General features: G+C 38.8%; 3 protein-coding genes across 3 annotated transcripts in view; 2 read left to right on the top strand and 1 right to left on the bottom strand.

The window, feature by feature from the left end:
* Positions 1–20088, top strand: part of LOC146505660 (cytochrome P450 3A40-like) — a 54786-nt gene continuing 34698 nt past the window's right edge. Inside the window, exon 1 of the mRNA XM_085181731.1 lies at positions 1–15. The gene's annotated coding sequence lies outside the window, so the exon portion shown is untranslated. The remainder of the gene's footprint in view (positions 16–20088) is intronic.
* Positions 7433–10486, bottom strand: fbxo5 (F-box protein 5). The gene is made up of 6 exons (XM_085181959.1): positions 10321–10486; positions 9216–9789; positions 8954–9124; positions 8703–8793; positions 8121–8342; positions 7433–7956 (listed from the first exon to the last, which is right to left on the bottom strand). Exons 2-6 carry the CDS (start codon positions 9770–9772, stop codon positions 7711–7713), a joined length of 1287 nt encoding a protein of 428 aa, XP_085038085.1. The 5' UTR covers positions 9773–9789; positions 10321–10486; the 3' UTR covers positions 7433–7710.
* mtrf1l (mitochondrial translational release factor 1-like) lies at positions 14086–18682 on the top strand. Its single transcript, XM_085181732.1, has 8 exons — positions 14086–15166; positions 15280–15359; positions 15532–15636; positions 15797–15875; positions 16974–17137; positions 17323–17440; positions 17807–17943; positions 18167–18682. The coding sequence occupies exons 1-8, from the start codon at positions 14767–14769 to the stop codon at positions 18377–18379; spliced, it is 1296 nt and encodes a 431-aa protein (XP_085037858.1). The 5' UTR covers positions 14086–14766; the 3' UTR covers positions 18380–18682.

Below are 20088 nucleotides of genomic sequence, written 5' to 3'. Positions count from 1 at the left end.
TGCGTCCATGTGAACGTGTGCACTTGCTAAAGCTCAACTGCTCCTTCTACGATTCCGCCGAGGACACTCGTGCATCCACAGAGTCATAAATCCAGCATGCTGCTCAACTTCACACCTTGTTGTTGTTTTTTTCTCTCAGCACTGTTGACTGATAACACAAGACTTGGTTGCAAACCTTTAGTAAGTTCATGTTCTCTCCACTTACCTCATACAACAAACAGCAGAAATTATTTAATATCAGCTCGTTAGGTGAAAAGTCAGCTTTGCGCACAAAACCTGGGTCAAACAGAAATGAAAGCCCTTTTGATATTTGTACAGCTCCATTTATCAGCTGCCCTGGAGCTTTTGAAATTGATTTTGCAGTCCAGTCTCACAGCAATTTTTGCAACGGTGGGTTTCACAAACTGTTTGCGTGCACAGACACATTTGCAAGGCTATCAAAAATGAAACAAACAAAAGCAAAAAAAACCAAAACAAATGTAGATGAAGTAAATTCCCTGTGGTATCCAATTTCTAATGTTTCCAGTGTTAATTCTCTGTCATCATGTTTAGTGTTAGTCTTCATGCAACAGTTTTACTTTTTCTCATGTGCTCTTATTCCTTTCACCCGCTTGTGTTTAGTATTTTCCCAATTCTCTAATGTGTGCCTCTTAAGATAAGATATCTTATCTTATCTTGTCTCCTCTGTCATCTGTCAGTTCCATTTTAGGAAGTGAGACAACCTTCAGCATGGCGTACTGAGAAGGATTTTAGGGTCAGAGACACGAGAGAAGAGGTTTACCAGAGGAAATATAATTGATGCACAGGTGTATCCTTTGTGAGAATATTTTTTTTAACCTTCAGTGTATAAAAGAGGTGTGACACTGTTGGAATATGCACCACTGTGAGAGGAGGATTCTTTAAATAACAAGTCCTTTCATATTCATAAGTTGTTTGCGTTATTTAAGGTCAAGGTTTAAGGTTTAGTTAAGTATTAAAAGTCAATGACATGCTGAAGTGCAGGCTTTTAGCTTTAATAATTGGACAGACTAAGATCACTTTAAATATAAGGACTGTTATTAACCCACTAACACCAGTGGGATTTGTGGGTTGAAGACTATAGGTTAAAAGCTTCCATGAAAGAGCACAAACCAAGCCATGAAGTCCAGGATTGTATCGAGGCACAAATCTGGGAAAGAGTGCAGAAAGAGTTTGTCAGCATTTTACTCTATGCCTATCAAACCTGTTGCCCTACTGTTTTCTATCATGTTAAGGAATCAGAATCTAATGGCGGCACAGTGGTTAGCACTGTTGCCTCACAGCAAGAAGATCCTGAGTTCGATTTCAGGGCCAGGGTCTTTCTGTGTGGACTTTGCATGCTCACCTCATGTTTGAGTGGGTTCGCCCTGGGTACTCCGTCTTCCTCCCGCAGTACAAAGACATGCGGATAAGTTAATTGGAAACTCTAAACTGCCCGTGAGTGTGAATGGTTGTCTGACTCTCTGTGTTAGCCCTGTGACAGCTGGGATAGGCTCCAGCCCCCCCTTGCTTGAGCAAGCATAAATTTTAAATATATTTTCAGAAAATAAAGCCAATTAAAGTAAAAGCAACAGAATCCAGCGAGTCCAGGGAACACACAAAGGCAGCTGCAAACGATGATATATACACACAGAAATTCATCTTTTAAACAACTTTCATTAAAACCTGTCTCCTATTTTTAGAAGATTTACAATTACTTGGAATGGATGAGATCATTGCTGAACTGTACATCACCAGATTAAATCAGAACTGACAAGAGCCCAAGCAGCCAGCCAGTCGCAGATTTTTAAAAAGGCGCGCACACACACAGACACACACACACAGACACACACACACACACACACACACACACACACACTACAAGACCCCTGAACAGCTGAAGCCATATTATCTAAACCCCTTAATTTAGGTGTAAATATGAAAGCCACCATGTATTCTAATAGCAACTGGTTCCACAATTGTGTTTATTATTCAAGGCTGGATTACCAGCCCCCCATGGGGCCAAGACCTTCAAAGCCCCAAAATATGTACAACTAATGCACAATCGTGACTTGAATTATTAGGGATCTGTTTGCCTGATGTGGACAGTCCGTGTGTTTATCTATAATATCAATATTATTTCTGTACACATTATACTTTGTACATGCACAATAATAAATAAATTTGAGCATTAAAAAAAAATCACAAGCCACATCACGGGTGGTAGGTAAGCAAACTGGAAAAGGCCACCATAGCTCATTTTGCCTCTGTGTTGTCCAGTGGGTCAATCTGGTACATCGCTTGTTTCCCAAAGGATGATTTGGGTGTGATTTGGCTGACTTTGTCATTGAAATAAATTTGCTTATCATGAGACTTGGTAAGTACAGATATACAATAAATTATTGTCTCAATACAACAGCTACAGCTGCTTAAAGGGTACAGGACAAATATTTCCCACCAAAACATATAAAACATATGAAGCTGGATGTTTCTCAAAGGGAGATAGCAAACTTTCTCTCATGGATTAAGGTTACAAAATATTTGAGCCTGCTTGCAGCACAGCAATGAACTTGGTTTGTTTGTTGTGCTCCATTCTTGATTCACTTCCTGTTTCATTCTTGCTGTGCTGGAGGCGCTCCAATGACAGCTTAATTTCAGGGCTTTTACAGTTCAACTTTGGTGACACATGGCCAATTGACCTATGGAAGTCACTGCACATCAGGATCATCAACCTGAAAAACACACAGCTCACATGGTCCGGATGTTGCCTTGACATACACCAACCCCCGCATCCTCTGTCCTTGGGCTAAAATGAGCTATTTATGCAAAAAAAGGAGGCAGATAAAATACCAAAAATAGTGACAGGAGAAATGCAAGAGGGATGACAGAAATAAAGACATGGATTTCACCATGTGGTGACGCTTTATGTCATCAGGAGCCTTCAGGTCCAAACCTGCACGCTGTGATTAAGTAACCATGGAGTCTGCTAAACACCTGTTTATCAACACACATAGTAAAGCACGCACACACACACACAGAGGTGGAAGCCAAACCTAATGACTTTTACAATAAGCAGCATCAGGTCTGATTGTGTTGGAGATGTGTCTCGCTGCAGCAGGCGATCAATAAACCCGTGGGATAAATGAGCCTCGGTTGCAGGTGGAGCAAAAGGCCACAGCACAGATTAATCAGCAGCCGCTGCAACAGCTCCATCAGCAGCTCTCACGTTTTACAAAATCGTCCATTTAGTTCCATCATCATGACATTTTCTTACATGTCAGGTGTACAGCTGCTGCTCTTCTCTCTATCGCCACATCTCTGGCTCCTCAATTACTGTCAAGCCAAATCACTGTCTTTGCATTTGGTCATTTATGGTCATTTGGCTCACACTGTGTTGGAAAAAGAAGACACCTTTTATTCTAATATGTAAAAAAAATATTATTGGCTCATTCATTCATTAATCAAACATATTTAATTAGGGTCTGCGATTTGCAGAGTGGCACCTTCCATAACTCAAATGATTAGAGATCAAATTGTAACGAGATAATATTTTTTAAAATACCTCAAGTATATTTCTTATATTTTTCTCTGTATACTTACATGAATATAAAACACATCAGTCAGGCTGTGATTAAAACTGTGAGGTTCCTAAACAAAAAACAAGAATTAGGTCAGTCCAGTGTTTTCAGTTTTTAATGCCGAGATAAGCAACCTGTTTGTTTTCAGTATAAAACTGTTTCATTATATAAGATGGACACTTATTGGTTCATTGTAAACTTCATTTAGCACTGGCTGACATTAATAGTCATATATCCCAAAAGAACCCAGAAAAATAGTCATAAAATGCAACAATCGCCAATGTTTTTGTCTCCACTGACAGCGTTCGGGCCTGGTGGCTCATCTTAAATTTGGACACAATAACAGGCTTCAGGCGCAACTAATAAAATCAATAAGGATGATTTTGTTGAGTCCTAAACACTGGAAGGACAGCAAATGCAAAACTTCTAGGTACTCTCGTTGGCCTATCCTAGAACCGAGGAAAAAAGAATCTTCGTATTGAACTTTTTTTGTGATTTCCTTCCTCTTTGGAGCTAAAAGAGGCTACCCAAACACATGCGATACCAATGGAAAGCCCCGGATGTCCTCTATTTAATACATCAGGGCTTAGTAGGATGGCTCAAATAAGTCAAAAGATATAGACCAAAAACAAATGGCCTTTACAGAGGACATTAATGAACAGGCTGGTTCTCAGGAGGCTATCATTAAGATTAATGTTGTTTTTTATTTTCTTTTAGGTTTCTCACATAACATGTCCACGTGGATAGAGGAAACCATTTTTGATAAGAAATGTGTTTTTTTACGAGGCCAAAATCAAAGAAACTTAACTGTAAACCTTAAATGTACACCAGCTATTTCACAGTGACCTCTGACAAGCGCACACCTGTGGTGCACCAAGGCTTTTCTGAGAACCACGTCACAGCTCCATCTTGCTAAACAGAAATCATTTCCATGCAAGAGCTAAATGAACGCTGGCTTATGTTTTTATGCGTCATCCCAACAAACCACACGCACACACACAGCAAGTCAGCGAAAAGCGAGCGAGGTATAGATAAAGAGAGGGAGAGAGAAAGAGGTGAGAGACAAATGGGCTGTTCTCCAAATGTCAGAGGCAATCATGTAATGTCGGTGATGCTATTTGCGGCTTCATAACTCTTCTAAACAAACGATGACTGATGCAAGCAAAGGTTTTTAAGAGGAAACTGAAGACAGATATTTTCATTCCAGGAGGAACTTTTCAAATGCTTGTGAGGGTTTATTTTAAAAGCGGATTTTCCAAGAGCACAAGGTCAGACTCACAGGGATTAAAAAAAATGCATTTAAATGCTAACGTTAAAAAGGCACTTCAGGTTTTGCAGGCACTTTATCGAAAAGCAGAACTGAGTTTATGATGGGTATTGGAAAATTATTAATATAATAACTGATAAATGTAACACACTTCTAAAACTTCTGTCCAGAATCTCCAATCTTTTTGTAAAACATTAAAAACTGGGGTGTTCACGAGATACCCATGAATGCTACAGCAAGGGCTTCTTCAGGTTCATTGTGGTGTTATTAAGACCTCATTGAACATCATGTAACACTCCTACATGAGCACGCAACCCCAAATTATTATGGTGGAACACCGCTGAGGAAAATGTAGTCAAGGATCTTCCCCAGCGTAACAACGTGTAGCAGAAAATGTATGGATGCTTGAAAGCACCACCTCCCTCACTAACTACATGTTAAGCCCTTCAGCAAAGAAAGGTGCACATTAATCTTCAGTGGTGATTCACCACTGAAGATTAATGTGCACACGAGAGTCGCATGACAGTCGCATCTTTGCTGAAGCTTGGAGGAAATGCGCCTCCAAGGGAGCTCCTTTATGAGGTGATCAAGGAGCCAGGTGGGGCCTTGAGTTTCACAGGACTGTGGCTATATGATGATCCAGCAAGATAAAGAAGATTAACACAAACAAAAATAATTTATTTTGAATCTTCACTGTAATAAAAGGATGTTGGACCATGAAATTTTGAGGAAAATTATGTAAATATGTGATTAATGTCAACACTCCCCTCTGGCCTGAATTTGCAAGACTGGGTCCAGTGCTGTACTCATGAGTATAAAGGCAAAAGAGGAAGTGAAAACTATACTTTTTCATGTTTGTCCTAAGCATGAGTCACCATGCTAGCCTGCCACAATGAAATGTGAACTATTTCTTTAGTTTTTTTCCCCAAAACTGACCTCTGTGTAAGAAGATGTACATGGTAGGTATATACACTGCAGGTACACCTCATAAAACATGAGACGGGATTATACATTTTCTGGGCGTAAATGTGTTTTTTTCTTTTAATACTCTGTAAAATAGGCTCTCCATAATTCATCTTTTTTTATTTTATTTTATTTAAACAGTGTTAACATAAATCTGTACAAGCATACATGACCAGTTATCCTATAATTCACAGTATCTTGCAGAAAGATACTGCAAGATCACATCAGTTCATTTAAATGTCCTGTATTTTCCATGTGAAGAGCAAAATAACAGTCAAATTTCATAAGTTGACAAATGGTCAAAATAATACAGAAAAGCTTAATTGTCCTTGTGAATTAGTCTGTGTGTCTGTATATGGGATTTTTATCTTTTAGGTAAAATTGCCTGTTTATGTGATTTCCCGGACCTTTCCTCATAGTTTGTTGCTGTTTATACAGCTTGAAATGCTTTTACAATCAGTCTTTAATTCATCGTATTAAAAGAAATTAAATATTTCACAAGAGAGCTTTGGCACTGAGAGGCTTTTTTCATTTAAGTCATAGTCGCAGTTATAGATTACTTCAGCGGACAGGAGATGGAGAGGTAGCAAGCAACACTGCCCTCTGCTGTAATAAAAGCTGGCAGATGGAATTGAAAAGAAATTGTTCACATCTGATGTATAAAACGTGGCCATTGGGGCTGCATATTGACTACAGTGGCTCTGTGGGAAATTATTAAAAAGAGAAATACTTTGGAGCTTTAAATGAAGTAGTTGGTGTTATACTCAAAGTTTTTCTGAGGTTTCTGCAGTCCAGCCTGAAAGTAGTCATCAAGCATTAAAGTTTAATAGTGATATTTAGTAGTACATGTTTAAAAAAAATCTTGCAGTATAGTATTAACCCAATAAGGTGCTTTGTTTACAGGCTGCATGTTTGTCATTTCAGAGTTTGAGAAAGTAGAAAAGGAGAAAGAGCCTTCAGCTATCAAACCACTTGCGTGGAACCAGCTCCCAGTTTTGATCAGGGAACAGACCATCTGCACTTTTAAGTGAACGCTTCACTTTCCTTTTTGATAAAAACAGGATCAGGAGACCTTAAACCACTATCCTTTAGTTATGTTGCTGTAGGATTTCCCATGAAGCAGAGCTTTTCCTTTCATGCTTGCCATTAATTTAAATGCCACTACTGTCTTCTATAGGTAATGAACCAGGCTAAGCTGAATTGGTACCATATAAATAAAACCAACTTAAGTATCATTTAAACTAAACTGCAAAAATTTAAATTGTTTTGATTTAGCAGTTTAATATACAGAATTCAAACTTCAAAGCAGTGTTAAACTGATGTCAAAGGCACATCACTTCTTATTGCAAACTACACTCACAACCACAACACACTCACAACTGATGAGTGTGGCTTTATTCAGCTTCCCTGAGATAAATGTGTTTTTAAAAATAAGTAGAATAACACAAGGTAAGGTTTTAAAGAAACAATGTATTTACATGAAATACAATACAATAAACTTTAATACTTATTCATATTTCCTGAGTATCAAAAATTTATTTAAAACTACTAAACAATTTACATTATCTAAAAGTTACATTACAATATATTTACATACATTTCATTTAAAATAAAATAAAAGCCTTTATTTTCGTTTTTTTGGCATCGTCTTCTCACAATCAGGATATATTTTGTGTTCGATTGTGTCAGTCGTTCTTTGAGTGTTTCACTCAGTGTTGACTTCCGTATACAGGTTTTGGGAAAAGTACATGCAGTGAAGCCATTTTCAGGTCGAGCTTATATAAAAACTTCCATTCTTGTCCGAAGTTTGGACAGTGCTAGTGGAAACACTGCTGGCTCAGAGGTTAGCTGCTTAAAAATAAAAAAAAATAAAAAAAATCTGAATAAAATTCCACAAAGCTTCGGTCACAGTCGCCTGATGTTCCTCTTGCTGCGAGCGCTCCCCGGCGATGTCTTAGAGAAGTTGGCTCGGGGAGTCACGGTTCTGCAGGGGGTCGAGCCGTGGAAAGACTCCTGACAGCGAGTGCAGAAGGTGAAGAGACAACTAAGGCGAGTGCACGTAGCTTTCTGAACCTCATTCAGATGTGTCGCTGGTGAGCCGCAGCGTTTGCAGGCACGAAGAGACTCGTGCTGCTTCAGAGTGCTGGCAGCCTGGAGATAGAAAGAATGAAACATGGAGGTTTGTTAAAAACAAGGCTATAAGGAACATTTATGCATTTCCTACAGTGAAAACATCATTTGGAAAATTAATCTTGGCCATGAGGTTGTTTTTCAGTTCTGTTGCATCAGAGTGAATTGTTGAAAACGAAGCTCACCTGGATGTACTCGTTGAAGCGTGAGCATCGGGAGGTGGGTGTGCTGCCCCTCTGAGAGGCAGCAGCCCGTCTGGTGGTCATGCAGCTGGGGGTGGACGAGGAGGATGCTGAAGATGGAGTCTTTGAGGAAGCCATGGTCTGCATGCAGGACAGCACCATCCTGGAGACGGCCACATCTCTTGTCAAACCAACACCCCTCTGTCTCAGAGAGTTTCTTGACTCCTAAAAATGAATTAATCAAATGGATTAGAACATTTGCAGCTTTAGCAGTATACTGTTATTCATATTGTTGCAAAAAAACAAAAACAAAATAAAGACTCGAAACTAAATATTCTTATTCAGGTTGCCTTATAGAAAGAATGACATGAATTGTGAATGTGTCATCCTTTCTTATAGCTCTAACAACCACCCGTTACATGTTTTCCTTACATGTGCAACTGTTCTTTTAAATAACTTGTAAGAAGACCTGTACGGTAGGTTGTGGTCTTTCTTATTATGTAACTACTTGATAAGAATCACACTGATGGCCTGAAGCACAAAAGCATTGTCTGAATCAGTGTCATGTTGCGCGAGTTTCCTCACCCCGAGTTCCTGCTCAGCTCGCTGACACCGCCTCAGAGCTGCTGCATCTTCACAGATGATTTTCCTCCAAGTCCTGCTCACTTTCTTACAACTGTGAAGTTGAAAAAGGAAATGTAACATGCGATTAATAAGAGCACAAAATTAACAGTTACAAAGATTCAAAAATTAATTCTGTTATCACCTAAATTCAAATTTCCTTACTGCCAAATACATTTATCCAGATAGGACAAAGTGAAGGGTTTGTAGCTTACCTAATGAGGTCCAAGTCTTCCAGAAAGGCCAGGATCTTTGTCAGGATACATCTCATGTTTCTGGCCAGCAGAGACTGAAAGATATCGCTGTACTCCAAGCCCATCTGACGTCCAATCACTCGATCCAAAAGAAAATTCTCTGCAACTTTTGTGACAATGCTCCAGTCGTACCTAGCACGCACAGAAAGACAACGTTTTATAGCTGCCCAAGTGTAAACCAATCCAGATGAACACCCAGTTAAACGAGATGTCAAAATCTTACCTCTTATTCTTCTCATAGCTCTTGGCAAGTTCTTCACACACAACCCGCTGGAAGTTCAGTATAGGCAGGTGGCTGTCGCTGTGATGGCCGGATGGGGTGGACGACGAGTATGCCGCAGTTCTCCTCTGGGGACGAACCACAGGAGTGCAGACTGCCTCCAGTTGAATAGGGGTGCTCCTTACTTGACATTTGGAAGGAGAATTATGTGGTATTCCTTGATTTGTAGCAGTAGATGACACTACTGTGGACTTTCCCAGGATGTAGTCATCCTCTTCGTTCTCATGGGGATATTCAATCTGACTGTTTTGCAGAGACAGATAACCACTGTCCTCAAACTCCAGAGTCCTGTCATGCGCCATGCCAGTGCTGTTTTCCTTGTCGTGGATTGCACTGGTGTTGTTTTTGGAAGAGAACAACACCGTGGTCACCTTTACAGGGAAACACTGAGGTTTGATGGGGATGGGCTCTTTTACTGGGGAAGCTTTGGCCTCCACGGCAGAGGCTCTTGGAGATTCGCACGCGGCAAACTTCATGATGATTCCGTTAGGATGAGACATATGCACTTTGCAGATTTCTAAGTACAGGAGAGAAATAACAAGATTGTGTTAGGTTAGGTTTTACAGAGTGCACGGGACTGAACGCAACACATTTCCCAAATGCAAGCTAACCAGGCCACATTAAACATCAAATTTAACCTATGAGTGGCTAGACAGGGAATAAAGCTATAATATAAACACTGTTGTTTAAAAGAGGAAATAAGGTTGGAAACTTTTCAATAAGATAGTTTTCCAAAGTCTTGATTTTGGCGCGATGCAAAATTGGCGGAAATGTAGCGATGACGTGAAGCTACTCGGTTTTCGCCCATTTTTGGTGTCTTTGGTCAAACGTATGTCAAATAACATGAACTGGACATTAATGAGAGTGTGACGGGCGTTAAATAAAATTCTGTTATAATACCGAGCTACATTTGCGTGGTCTTAGTAGTAGTAGTAGTAGTTTGCACCTAAGAAGCTACTTACGACCAACTCCTCATACCGCGAGCAGAATAACATTCCGCTAAAGAGAACTGTTAAAAGTTTAGAAAAAAGTACGTAACTCCTCTTACCTTACTGTTGTTATATCGTTATCCACAGAAGAGTCCTTTTAGCAGGTCAAGTATCTTTTCGACTGCCGCCCGCTCTTCCCAGATTAAATACTCCTCAACTGAAAATCCGCCAGTTGCAGCCACTCTTTTGAAATCGGTGCGCAAATGGCGCAAACCAATCACAGTACAAGGGGAGGTTGTCTCTTTAAAACGTCAACAAATGAAAGCTGGCTTCAGTTTCGGTGACGTCACCACGCAGTGAACGCGTTCCCACTGCGAAACTGTCGTGAAAAAAACATGGCCTTTCTGAGCGCCATTCAGCGTTTGAAGCTAATGTAAACAGATATATCTCACGCACTTAAACGTAAGAAGTTTCTAAACGTTAGCCGATTTGAAAATCGTGGCATCCTCCGGAACTTAGTATATTTTGCAGACCGCAAATATGCAAAATACAAAATAATATTTCCAAATCCTATATTTTGAATATGGCACTTCATTCTACATCATGGTACACGCGAAATAAGCCTTTTAACCTTCTAGGACCTGGCGTCCACATATGTGGACATCACATTTTGGGTTATTTAGACCAAAATGCTGAATTTTCCTCTACAAGGGCCTGATATCCACTTACGAGGACATTATACTGCTACAGTTTTATCAAAATTTTAAACGAATATCCTCATATGTGGCTCTTATTTTTCTTAAAAACAAAAATAAGGTTAAAAATAAATCTGGTAATTATTGGTTTTTACATTCATCGGGCCCCAATGTGACCAAATATCAAAGAGAAATTAAAAATGCATGGAAGAGTTCAGGTCTTAGAGGAGGTTAAAGTCTTTTTTTAAAGTTGGTATGTTCGGAATCTTTAATGCAGCTTGAAATTAGAGTTACTATTGAATAATTCTGTGTTGTTAACACTGGAAAAAAGAAAATTATGCATGCACTAATTAGGATATTTTGGGTGAAAATCTATACTACTGTTTAAATAGAATTTATTAAAGAATTTATAGAATTTATTATTAAAAATCTTTAGCTCACAACCTTTAACCAATTAGGCATACGATAAACATCAGCCATTGCTTGGTAAATACTGGTAAATACTGGTAAATAAAATACTGGTAAATTCAATTACCGATTAATTGTTTGCAGGGTTGCAGGGCAGCACGGTGGCATGGTGGTTAGCACTGTTGCCGCACAGCAAGAAGGTCCTGAGTTCAATTCCACCATCAGGCCGGGGTCTTTCTGTGTGGAGTTTGTATGTTTTCCCCGTGTTTGCGTGGGTTCTCTCCGGGTACTCCGGCTTCCTCCCACCGTCCAAAGACATGCAGTTTGTGGGAATAGGTTAATTGGATAATCCAAATTGCCACTAGGTGTGAATGTGCGAATGGTTGTCTGTCCCTGTGTGTTGGCCCTGCGACAGACTGGCGACCTGTCCAGGGTGTACCCCGCCTCTCGCCCTATGACAGCTGGGATAGGCTCCAGCGCCCCCCGCGACCCTGAAAAGGATAAGCGGAAGCGAATGGATGGATGGATATTTGCAGGGTTTCTGAAAACGCCCACGGATGTTTAATCAGTGTACCTGATTAATATTTATGACTGAAACAAACACTCCAGTTTCAGGATGCTTCAAACATTTAAATGGAAACACCAATTTTTATCACTGGGTTTTATTGAGCCTGTTCTCACATGGAAAACATGAATAAGACTCTTGAATAAGACTCTTTCCCCAATTCTGCCATGATTCCCACTGCTTGACAAACAAAAGCTCTACAATGCAGATAATGTAGAGGATGGTTAAGTTCACACCCTGCCTGGAATGTGTTAAGTAGCTCTTTCGCTGAAACCAGTGGGGGAAGCTGGGGGATGTAATGTAGGTTTATTTCCAGACAGTATCTCAGCTTTTTTCCTCTAACACTTTTCTGTTATTTAAGTTATAAAAAACATAATCAGGATTTCTGTATAATTTAATATTTACAGGACAGTGAAATGGGAATTGTTGATCAACTGGGAGAAAACATGAGAGAGGGTCACTGAAAATGTGAGGGCTCATTTTGCATACTGGAGTCCACCCTGATAAGTTTAGTCTCTTGATCCTGTTGTCAAACTCTAATTTACAAGTTTAGTCCCAGATACATTTCAAAGCAGCTTAAAGTCAATAAAATGCTCAGAATCGTTTTTTAAAAGCCACAAAGGCCATTCTTTGCTATTTAGCTTACAGTTTCTGCAAGCTAAATGTGTATATGTAATAATGTTATTTAACAGTCTGTTGTATACGACTTTAAACTTTAAAAGCAGTAATATTTTCCATTAAATTTCACATAGTGGGAAAACTGTGCTATTTTTCCTAGCACTGAACAATCTACTGTGGGCCAGAGCAAGCCGTAAAGCAAAGTATGTACCAAGCAAAATGATGTGTTTGTATTGATGTGTTGATGCTGATATTAGAGAGTTTTGTTCATGCATGTGTGCCAATGAATTATTGTTTGTATGCACATACATTCCCAGATTTAAGACAGAACACAGTGAAATACCTGCACCCCAGACCACATATGGTCCCTGCTCATCCTCTTGATTGCCAATTACTTCCAGTATAATATGGGTTTCAGCATTATATTCAAGTGGCATGTTAATTAATCCTAATGATTCACACCATGCCCAAGCAGTGGGGGGTCTACAATTCACATGCAATATCATTGACTCCAAATGCCATGAGAGGCCACTCGAAACCCCCCACCCCCACAGTTAATTAAAAACAAAGTAGCCTTGTTAATTAGTAGCAACAAGATTATGCAAGACTGATTAGTATAATTATATATGGAAGGATATGTTTATCTTGGGGGTCAGGGATTGATTAACATTACACATTTGCACATCCAATAGGCTAAATTCATTCAAATGTATTTCTAAAATATAATTTATGACAGTATATCTGATATTTGTCTTTTCCTTGTCTGTTCAAGTAGCATTTACAGTGTGGATTATGGTGACAAGTTCATCAAGGATGGGAAATTTAGTGAATTTAGTATTCATTTATATCATTAGCTCAAAGAAGAAGGTGTGCTCATATCTAAGGTTAGTTTCAATAAGTTTGGTCAAAGAATAACAGGGGGGTCATTCCATCTTAAATTCTATAGGGAGATTGGAAAGAAACAAATTGGACTTCTTTAAGTTACATGAAGACGGTTCACCTCTCATCTGAGAGGCTTCTTCAGTTGTGACAGTTTCTGAAGGGTAAATAGTTATATCCTTCAGAAATGGGTAATAAACATGTTGAATGACATGAAATTCTTAGTCACAAATATGAAGAAAATGCCATTTTTATTCAATTTTCATTGAATAATATTCATTCGGTTTGAGAATATATGATAAATTATACCATAAAAAAAACAAAGACATCAGTATGTAGTCTAATTTGAACTAGACTATCTCTTCCAAGTCAACAAATTGGTAGTCAGAAATTAGAAGTAAATATGAAATTACAGTCAAACTGAAGCAGGAAGCATAATGAAATCAGAAGAGGTTTTTTTTTTAAAAAAAGGTAAAGTTACTACAGTAAACTTGCAAGCTTATGGCTAAATAGTTGAGTAGAGCTACTGTGTCTGTGCATGGGAACAGCGTTATTATTGTTATCATTATTGTTGTTGTTATTGTTGCTGTTATTGTTTACCACAATTTCAGATCATGTGTGGTAACCCATTCTTTAGTTTCTCATTGTGGCCAGGTGCAGTACACAGCACCATCCAGAAGGTGGCAGCAGTGAACTAAAGCTGTTTCCCAACCGCAAGAAATATGAAAAAAAGAAGAAAATGTTCAATATGTCTGCGCCCTTTAGCAAGGTGGTAACGACGCAAGCTGTTTGTAAATTATGTTAATAGGACGTTTCTAGACAATGTTTAAAGAATTAATGACTGGAGCCTGTTCCGATATAGCCACCGCTAACTGGAAAAATGGATTAAAGCATTCGGCAGCTTGACATTTGATTTCATGATCACGTTGAGCTAGCAGGGAACCTTCAGTGAGTCGTTTACCTCCTCAGATATTCATATCATGTTTTTGTAGATTAGTTCAGACTTAATAGTAAGAACCCCGCCCATCAGCCATGTTTTGTCAAAGATTTTCTAAATCCAAAAGAATAATCTGTTGTTGGTTGTAGTATTCCACATTATAGCTGCTCACCACTGACTTGAACCTGTTACAAAATTTTTAAAAAGTAAAATTATCACTACCGTGTTATATTTACGCCGAATTGAAGAATTTTTCTTCACTATATAGGCTGTATCGTAACCCTTGTGTTGTCCTCGGGTCAAAAATGGTCCCTAGCATCTGGGAGTAATTTATTTGTTTTAAAACATAAATAAATACCAACTTTTGTATTTTTGAATGAGATTTGGCTAAATGGACTAGAGACCGGCAAAAATCAAGTCTGTTTACTACGCAGTGAATATTTCAGCCACATCTACATGTAAAATGGCTTACAGAAGACTTGTAAACCTTCTACCCAGAGTAAAAGAGTCTGCCTATAACCTATGGATACCTCGCTTTCAAAAACCACCATATGTCTTAAACCAAACTGTTGAAAATAGAGCTAAAAGAACTCTTTACACCAGCACACCACTGATGGTGAAGTTGCTGTCAGTGGATGAGATTTTTGCCAGGAAGTCTCTGCAGGAGCACCTGAGGAAGACTGAGGGACAGTACAGCGAATGTTTACAAGCCATCAGTGGTAATTTGGGAGAGGAGCAGTGCAGTGAGGATGAACTGAAGGCCAAGAGGACCAAAGTGTCCCTTCTGGCTCCTCTTATCCAGACCATCAGAGAGCTGGACACCAAGCGAAAAGAGATTGCAGAGACTGAGACACTTCTGAAAGGTTTGTGGAGAAAGATCTCTAATTACTAAGCCACAGTTGGCTCTCACTGTGTGAGAGTAGAATCACTCTCAGATCATGGTAAAAATTGTATTTGTGTCCGTTTTTCCTCAAAGATGAAGACCCATCTTTGCGGGAACTGGCAGAGGTGGAGAGAGCAGGCTGTTTGGAAGATATTCAAACTCTTAGACAAAAGGTAGAAACTTGATTTTTCACTTTGTGATATCAAGGTCTCAACCGAGCTGTTGGTAAATCTTATTGAGCGCGCTGACAGCGTTTCTCTTTGCATTTTCAGTGTTGTTATACTTGTTGCACAGCTGACACATTATCACATTTCTCTTGTTAATCAACATGCATCATCAAATCAGATTCTGGATCTATTGATTCCAGAGGAGGAGACTGATCTGAGTGACCTTGTCCTGGAGGTCACCGCTGGCATTGGTGGTCAAGAAGCCATGCTGTTCACTGCTGAGGTCAGGAAGTACATATGTGTATTAGTTATTTTAAATTGAATATTGCTATTGCAGCAGGCCAAAAACGGGATGCTCACAGACACACATGCCATCTGCAATAAAGAATAAAGCGAAAGTTTTTTTTTCCATTATTTACATGTCAACTTCCTCTCCCCTTAAGGTGTTTGACATGTACCAGGGCTTTGCTCATCACCACGGCTGGTCCTTTGACATCCTGGAGCACACAACCAGTGAGCTAGGTCAGTGGACACATACATTTCTATTACAAAATCTTCCACATATGTATTTTTGCCATCATATCAGGGTTAAACCTTTTAAGAAAACTATCATTACAGTTTTTAAAAAAAGATTCCCTTAATTTATTTATTGGATTTCCAAATGAAGGAAAGAAATTAAAATAGATCTGTTCAGTTAAAGACACAAGCTCAGCATCCAGAAGCCAAATTTCAAATTACTATATTTACTCAATGATATATTCGTAGCAAAGTAATAATCCTAAAAGACAAAAGAAAGCACAAACAAAAATAATGCCATGCACTAATAAAACTTCACAGAGAAACAGAAATGCTTGTTTAACAAATTTGAGAGAAGAATCAAAATTAATCAAGAATTATTCTTGATTAGTTTTCGGTGGTCTCAGTCACGTGGTCACTCTTACGCTTTTATGGATTTTCTCTTGTTTAGTATCTGTCAGAATCAGAGTGAACTCAAATTTATGTGTCCTTTCCACATGAAAAATACAGTGTTTAGCAATTTTTCAGCTAGTGACTGAAATTTAGGTTATGAGGTGATGTCTAATTAAAAAAAGAAGAAAAAGTAGATTTGTAAAACATGTGTTTACAAAAAAAAGCAAAGGCCTCAGGTTTTGATTTAGTAAAATTGTAATAACTTATATCAAGCACAAGAGGGAGCCCTTGTGTCACAGAGATGCTGAATGTTTGGCGGTATGGATTCAAATAGTGCCAGTAAACAGTGGGCAAAAGTTCATTTTTAAACTTGTAATCTAAAAACATGCACCAAAACAAATACTTTATTCATGGTCACATTAAAAGACTCAATTCACTCAATTCATACCTAATTTTTTTCCGTCTGTTTTTGTATTAGAGTAGTGACATTTTAGCGGTTGTTATAATAAAACAACATCAGGGAATTCAGCTTTTTTATGTTACAGTGCTTAACAAATTCCTTAGACCACCTATTGTAAAAAAAACCCAAAACAAAACAAAACCCAAAAAACAAGAATACACAAATATTAAATTTATTTATGTTAATCTATGTTAATTATTTGCCAAATAAAAAACTGAATTCACATTTTTTCACTGCTCACATATGAACAGGTGGACTACGTCACGCCTCAGCTAGTATCAGTGGCCCTCAGAGCTACAAAAGGATGAAGTTTGAGGCAGGAGTTCATCGCGTTCAGAGGGTTCCCAAGACTGAAAAACAGGGCCGGATGCACACCAGCACCATGACTGTGGCTGTGCTGCCCCAGCCGACTGAGGTACAGCTGCACACGATAGATGGATGCATGCAAATGACAAGGATGCTGTTAAAACAGCTCAGTTTGCTTAAATTAATCCTCAATAAACTTACAAAGTTTCCAGAGTGTTTTGTTCTGTTTAGCTGCTGCTTATCTAAATATATGTAGTATGTGTAATTTGTAGTGTTTGTGTGTGTTCTTGTCAGATCTCTTTCACAATAAACCCAAGGGATCTCAGGATAGACACTAAGAGGGCGAGTGGAGCTGGAGGTCAACATGTCAACACCACAGACAGCGCTGTCAGGATAGTTCATCTTCCTACAGGTAAAAACTGTACAAACTGAATGCAATACATGGCAAACAAGTTTCGGGCATCTTTTATTCTTTCCACTAATGGGGAAAATAGACTGTTTTTCATAGACTATTAATGAAAGGAGATGACAGTGCTGTTTAAAGTGGTTGAAAGGAGCTAGGTTAATTGGTGATTGTAAGCTGACTGTAGGTGTGAATGGTTGTTTGTGCATATGTATTAGCACTGCAACAGACTGGCAACCTATCCAGGCTGTACCCTGGCTCTTATCCAGTGGCTAGGCTCCAGATCCCCCACGACCCTGAATTAGATAAGGGGAAGAAAATGTAAGGATGGATAAGTGCAGTAAAGTAGATCTTTATTGTGTGTTTGTTGGGCAGGTGTGGTCGCGGAATGCCAGCAGGAGCGGTCCCAACTGAAAAACAGGGAGAAAGCCATGAAGTCCCTGAGAGCAAAACTGTACAGCATGAAGCTGGAAGAGGAGACCAGCAAACGCTACAACCAGCGGAAAATACAGGTGGGACACAGTGAGATACAAAAGACAGTTAAAGGTAAACCACAGGTGGAAACCATAAAATACAACATAAAATACAGATGTGATGCTTTATCTCTAAAACACTGACATGATGTTGACTTTGACTGAAAATATAATGAAAACACGGGTAAGATATTAGTGGTTTTGTTGCTAGAAGTAACAAACATTGCTAAATTCAGTGCCTCTCCTCTTCCTTCTCCTCCAGATCGGCACTAAAGGACGATCAGAGAAGATTCGGACCTACAACTTTTCCCAAGATCGCATAACAGACCACCGGATCAGCTTGACTCTGCACGATTTAAAAAGCTTCCTGCTGGGAGAGGATCTTCTGGATGAGATGAACTCCTCACTTCAGGAGTTTTCCAACCAGGAGATTCTCATGGAACTGCTGGGAGAAAACAGTCAGGACAGCTCATGAGTTTGTCTCTGACAGAATGTGCATTTATTTCAGATAATAATGTAATGCTGGTCATTCCTAGACTGTGAAAACTGTGTGGGGAAAGAGAAGATGATGCATTGCACAAATCTCAGCAGTGCCTGATACGAGATGCGTATCTGAAAGTGATAAGCAGCGTCACAACAAACAAAAAAAAGTGGCAAATAAAATGTATGAGCTGCACAGTGATCACAAAGTCGTATGTTTTGGTACCTCATGAGTTGAAGAAAGAGAAATTCAAAAATGTAATTCTAACATGTTTCATGCAACAGAAATGAAAATGAACACAGCAGATTCTTCATCTGTTTTCATTATAATAGCAGATGGATTCTCCAGTGATTGTCTCATGCTGGGCAGCCTTCAAAAAATGCTGCCAGATGTGTAACAAGTATTAACTGGACAGGACAAGGCAGGAATCTGCTGCCAGGACAGTCTGAGCTGTTCTGCAGAGGGTGCGTTGAGATGGAGGGCAAGGTGGCCCTAGCCCCTCCTGATCTATTACCCAACCCCAATAAGCCAAATCACCGAATCACACATGTGAAGCTACCCACTCACTGTGGTGACTCACTGTGACCAAGGGAGGAGCTGAAAAAAAAACTTTAGGTGATTTTTTTTATGTTAAATGTTCGTACTGCTTAAGCAGGATTATAAATTTTCTCTGCTTCCTTACTACCCAAGAGGTCATCACAGCAGATGGATCTATATATTTGATTTGGCACAGATGTGACACCAGATGCCTTTCTACAACCCTCCTATTTATCCAGGGTTACCTCTGGTCTCAAACTAGGGATGTTTTTAGGCAAACATGTTAACCACTAGACTATGGAAACACTTCAGTAAAGACTTTAAAAACTTGTTCCACCAAAATGCAAAACAATTATTTAGTACAACATGCTATTTAATCTCTTGCACAGTGCTATTAATCATATACTGTCATCTATATTGCAGCATGGGGTGGCAAAAAAAAAAGTCTGAAAATCAAGCCCAGTGCTTAATAAATTTATTAGACCATCTGTCCTAAAACCAAGGAAACACAAATATTTTAGAAATCTTTTAAAAACTTGTTTAAAAGTTATATTTTTATTTATTATTTAAATAGCAAACTGAATTCATGTTTGTATATCTCAATTTGAGCTCACTCACTGGGTACAAATGAATCTGATTTTAAATTTCCAGTGGACCCCCTTAGCAACCTCATTTTATTTATTTATTTTTTAAGTCTTTGAGTCACCCTGTTTCTTGTGGGATCTTGCTCTAATTCAACCAAAATGACCTAAGTACTGTTCTCTCTCTGTCTCTCTTTGTTTTTAAGATATGGGCTATTGTGCTTTATTTTTATATGGATGGAAAATACATTAAAAGAACCACCCTAGACCACATTTGCACTTTCTGTATTAAACAGTGTAAATTCTACTTCGTTTATTTAGAAAATACACTGCTCAAAAACAAAATACAGGGAACACAAAAATAAGACATCGCAGATCTGAATGAATGAAATATTCGTATTAAATACTTAGTTCTTTACATAGATGAATGTACTGAAAATAACATTACACAAAAATTATTAATAGAAATCAAATTTAGCAACCATGAAGATCTGGATTTGGAGTCACACTCAAAATTAAAGTGGAAAAACACACTACAGGCTGATCCAACTTGATGTAATATCCTTAAATATCCTTAAAGTCAAA

Source organism: Neolamprologus multifasciatus, chromosome 13 (genome assembly GCF_963576455.1).
Source record: "Neolamprologus multifasciatus chromosome 13, fNeoMul1.2, whole genome shotgun sequence".
Classification (NCBI taxonomy): domain Eukaryota; kingdom Metazoa; phylum Chordata; class Actinopteri; order Cichliformes; family Cichlidae; genus Neolamprologus; species Neolamprologus multifasciatus.
Note: the sequence above shows the minus strand (reverse complement) of the source record. Positions and strands in the feature narration are given on the sequence as shown.

Coding starts and splice junctions, on each gene's coding strand:
- fbxo5 (XM_085181959.1), bottom strand. CDS start 9,772: ATGTCTCATCCTAACGGAATCATCATGAAGTTTGCCGCGTGCGAATCT. Junction 9,125..9,215: donor AGCTATGAGAAGAATAAGAG/GTAAGATTTTGA, acceptor TGTGCGTGCTAG/GTACGACTGGAGCATTGTCA. Junction 8,343..8,702: donor GAGCTGAGCAGGAACTCGGG/GTGAGGAAACTC, acceptor ATTCATTTTTAG/GAGTCAAGAAACTCTCTGAG.
- mtrf1l (XM_085181732.1), top strand. CDS start 14,767: ATGGCTTACAGAAGACTTGTAAACCTTCTACCCAGAGTAAAAGAGTCT. Junction 15,360..15,531: donor TTCAAACTCTTAGACAAAAG/GTAGAAACTTGA, acceptor TCATCAAATCAG/ATTCTGGATCTATTGATTCC. Junction 17,441..17,806: donor GATAGTTCATCTTCCTACAG/GTAAAAACTGTA, acceptor TTTGTTGGGCAG/GTGTGGTCGCGGAATGCCAG.